Source organism: Sparus aurata, chromosome 4 (genome assembly GCF_900880675.1).
Source record: "Sparus aurata chromosome 4, fSpaAur1.1, whole genome shotgun sequence".
In the NCBI taxonomy this organism is placed as follows: Eukaryota; Metazoa; Chordata; class Actinopteri; order Spariformes; family Sparidae; genus Sparus; species Sparus aurata.
Window position 1 is genome coordinate 24,886,536 of NC_044190.1, and position 3,114 is coordinate 24,889,649.

A 3,114-nucleotide genomic window follows, 5' to 3' on the forward strand; every position below is an offset into this window, starting at 1 on the left:
GTCTCAGCTTGCTACACTCAAAATTTGAAGTCAAAAGACTAAAAAATAGATTTTTAAAAAAAAAAATTCTAACGGCATGTCTGTGAAGTTTGCTTGGGTCCTATTTTTCCAAGAGCGCCTACTGAGATTCAAAGGCTTATAACTTGAGAACCCCTTTACCTAGAAACATAATCTTGGTCTCAAATGAAAGCTAAGACCCTGGGGCTTGTTCGACACTTGTAGCTAGTTTTGGGTAAAATGACATGGATATTCCCATTCTATGGACTCTTGGCGAACTATGAAAAAAAAATTGTGGCATGACGTTGTAGCTGTGGAAAAAGAGAACACTCCGAAGGTATGTAGGCATTCTTGCTTCTTGCGGCAGAGGGCTCTTTCTAATGTTGTGTCATGGTGAGTTTAGAAGGCTATTACATGGTCTGGAAATAACTTTTTTCCTTTGCGTTTGGGCTTAAAATAATCACGACAGTCTACGTTGAGTATATACTGTTAAGATCTGATGCTTAAAACTATAAGCAAAAAACCTTTTTGTTTTTACGAAGGATGTTCGTTTAGTGAAGGGCGTTCCTATGTTGGAACGGTGTTCCTTAAGTGGTTAACTGTATTCATGTGTATTCCTGCAGCTGATGGAGTCCAGGACCTCCAACATTAACCGGGTGCCTCTGTTTTGACTGCAGATATTCTCATTATGACTCTGTGATTCACAGCGAAGAGGTTTTTCGTTATCTGAGATGTTGCTCGCATAGTAATCCACAGACCTTTGACTTGGTGTTTTGGCTGCAGCTGACTCTGAGGTGTGGATTAGCGCGGCAGAGGTCGTGGAAGTGATGTGCTATCACCCTGAAGTCCCGACTCAGACGTGCACAGATCATTTTTCAGTTTAGTGGAGAAAAGAGTGAACAAACAAGCTTCAAGAACAGTTTTATTTTTGTGTTAAAACAACTTTCTTGTTGAGCTCTTGAACCAGCTTTAAGAGGGACTTTATTAAAAAAAATATGGGAACATTTGGGGATTATTATGATGCCACATAGAGATGAGCTAAGTTTTCTGTCATCCATGTTGGAATATAGAGTGTTTTCAGTTGCTGTAGAGTCCAAATAATCCCTGAGAGTGTAGCAGTTCTTTAAAAAATGATTAACAGTAAGATCCAATCCTAAACCAGTGACTCCCACACGGGCTGGCTGTCTGAGTCCTGACTGTGCAGAGAACTTAAGCCAGTGTCTGAGTCGTCATCGTTCCCGCTGTGGGTCTTCGACAGACCCCTGGCCTGCTCCACCCACTCGCTCTTCCTCTCCAAAGTGCTCATCATCCCCATCTTAACATCCGCCCCGTGGCAACATCCCTCCGTCCTTTCCTCTAGGTCCAAAGTGTTCACTTTCTCCAGCAAATCCCTCATCTCCTTCGCCCTCGCCACGCAAATCTCCTGGGTCAGCTCTAAATCGCTCCTAATTGCTTCTAAATCCGTGTTGAGGCGCAGGCCGATGTACAAACTCGCGTCTAGCTGCGTCCTGAGCCTCTCTCCTTCCAACAGCAGCTCGTTTTCTGACGCCGTCGTGTCTCCTGCTGCGTCGCTGCTCCGCAGCTCCTCCGTCCTGCGCTCCATCCAGCGGTGGTTCAGCTCCTCCTGCACCTGCGTCCCGATGGTGTCTATGAGTGCCTCCTGCTGCCACAGCTCCTCTTCCAGCCTCACCACCTCCTCGCACTGCCTCACATACTCCTCAAACTTGGCGAGGGTCTGAGCTGAGCACAGTTTGTCCGCCTCTCGGCCGGGAGCTGCAGCCGCCTCCACTAAATACGTGTCCTGCACATAGTTAATCCCGTGTCTCCTCATTCTGTCCACATGCACCTTCGCCTCGCACTTTTCGATCTCTGCGTCCAGCTCAGTGATCCTCTGGATCTGCTGGCGGATGGTGTGATCCTGAGAGATCACCAGATGAGCCAGCGTTTCCATCCTCTCCGCCGAGGACGCGTCTCTCTGCGCCCTGTTCCTCTTGTTGATCTTCTCCAACTTTCTGAAAGCCTTCCGAACGATCCGACGATGTTTCTCAGGTGAGATGGCACCCAGTGGTGAGCGCGCGGTGCCCGTGGTGACGCAGGGGCTGTGTTTGCTGAGCACAACGCGCGCCTCTGCGCTCCGGGCTCCGTGGTTCACCAGAGACGCGTCGCTCTTCACCAACACGAACTTCACGTTCCTCTGCTCCTCTCCCCACGCCACCCACAGACGCAGCACTTTGGTTCTGTTCGGCAAAATCCTCTCGAAACCTCTCCATTTCTCCACCAGGCAGTAAGACTGCGAGACTCCTGTGGAGAGGCCGAGCTGCGAGTTCTGGTCCTCCAGGAGCACTTGGATCACATCAGCGCAGGTTGTGCGCTTCGACAAGCCGAAGATGAGCTTCTCCTCTCGGCAGACCCACACTGAAATCTTACTCTCCTCCGACTCCATCATGAGTGTCTGCTAAACTTTACCTCTCATCAATAAAAAAAAAAACCAAACAAACACAACAAGTCCTTCTTGAAGTACTTTTAAATCCGCATGCATCCAAACTCATGTCCTGTGTGTGCGTGCGCGCTGCGTCCCGGGCGCGTCTGCAGCTCCATGAGTCCCTCTGTGCGCTTTTTATGGAAGCAAGGAAACATTTCGCTGCCCTGTGATCACGTGACTCCCATCAGCAAGTGTCAGTGAAGAGGACTTCAGTTTGTGATGAGCGGTTCTGTGGTGAGAGGAGCCGTTAGCTGGAGCCAGGATGATGTCAGCAGTGTAGAGGGAAGTACCCAAAAGTTAAATAAAAGTAAAGATAGCGAGTTAAATATTCACTACTCAAAATGCTAAATGACTGTAATGTTACAAAGCCGAATTCATTTGTAAAAGTCTTAAAAGTATCTAATATTAAATATAAATGAGTTCCAAAAGTAATTTTCTGGAAATAAATGTACTTGTGTTTCAAAGGTGTGTGTGTGCGCGTGCGTGCGTGCGTGTGTGTGTGTGTGTGTGTGTACTGTATAGGCTCTCATGCAGCATGAAATCTGCAAAGTAACTTAAGTTATCAAAAAACTGCGGTGGAGTGGAAGCATAGTGAAGCAGAAAATGAAAAAATTCTCAAGTACAAGTACCTGAAA

The 3,114-nt window shown here is 47.5% G+C and overlaps 1 protein-coding gene across 1 annotated transcript; it reads right to left on the reverse strand.

The window, feature by feature from the left end:
- Nucleotides 1-906: 906 nt before the first annotated feature.
- On the reverse strand, nucleotides 907-2,666 carry rassf10b (Ras association domain family member 10b). The gene has a single exon (XM_030413813.1). The coding sequence runs from the start codon at nucleotides 2,441-2,443 to the stop codon at nucleotides 1,151-1,153; it is 1,293 nt and encodes a 430-aa protein (XP_030269673.1). The 5' UTR covers nucleotides 2,444-2,666; the 3' UTR covers nucleotides 907-1,150.
- Between the last annotated feature and the right edge of the window lie 448 nt (nucleotides 2,667-3,114).

What these genes read in the sequence shown, in the direction of transcription:
- rassf10b (XM_030413813.1), bottom strand. Translation starts at nt 2,443, where the DNA reads ATGATGGAGTCGGAGGAGAGTAAGATTTCAGTGTGGGTCTGCCGAGAG.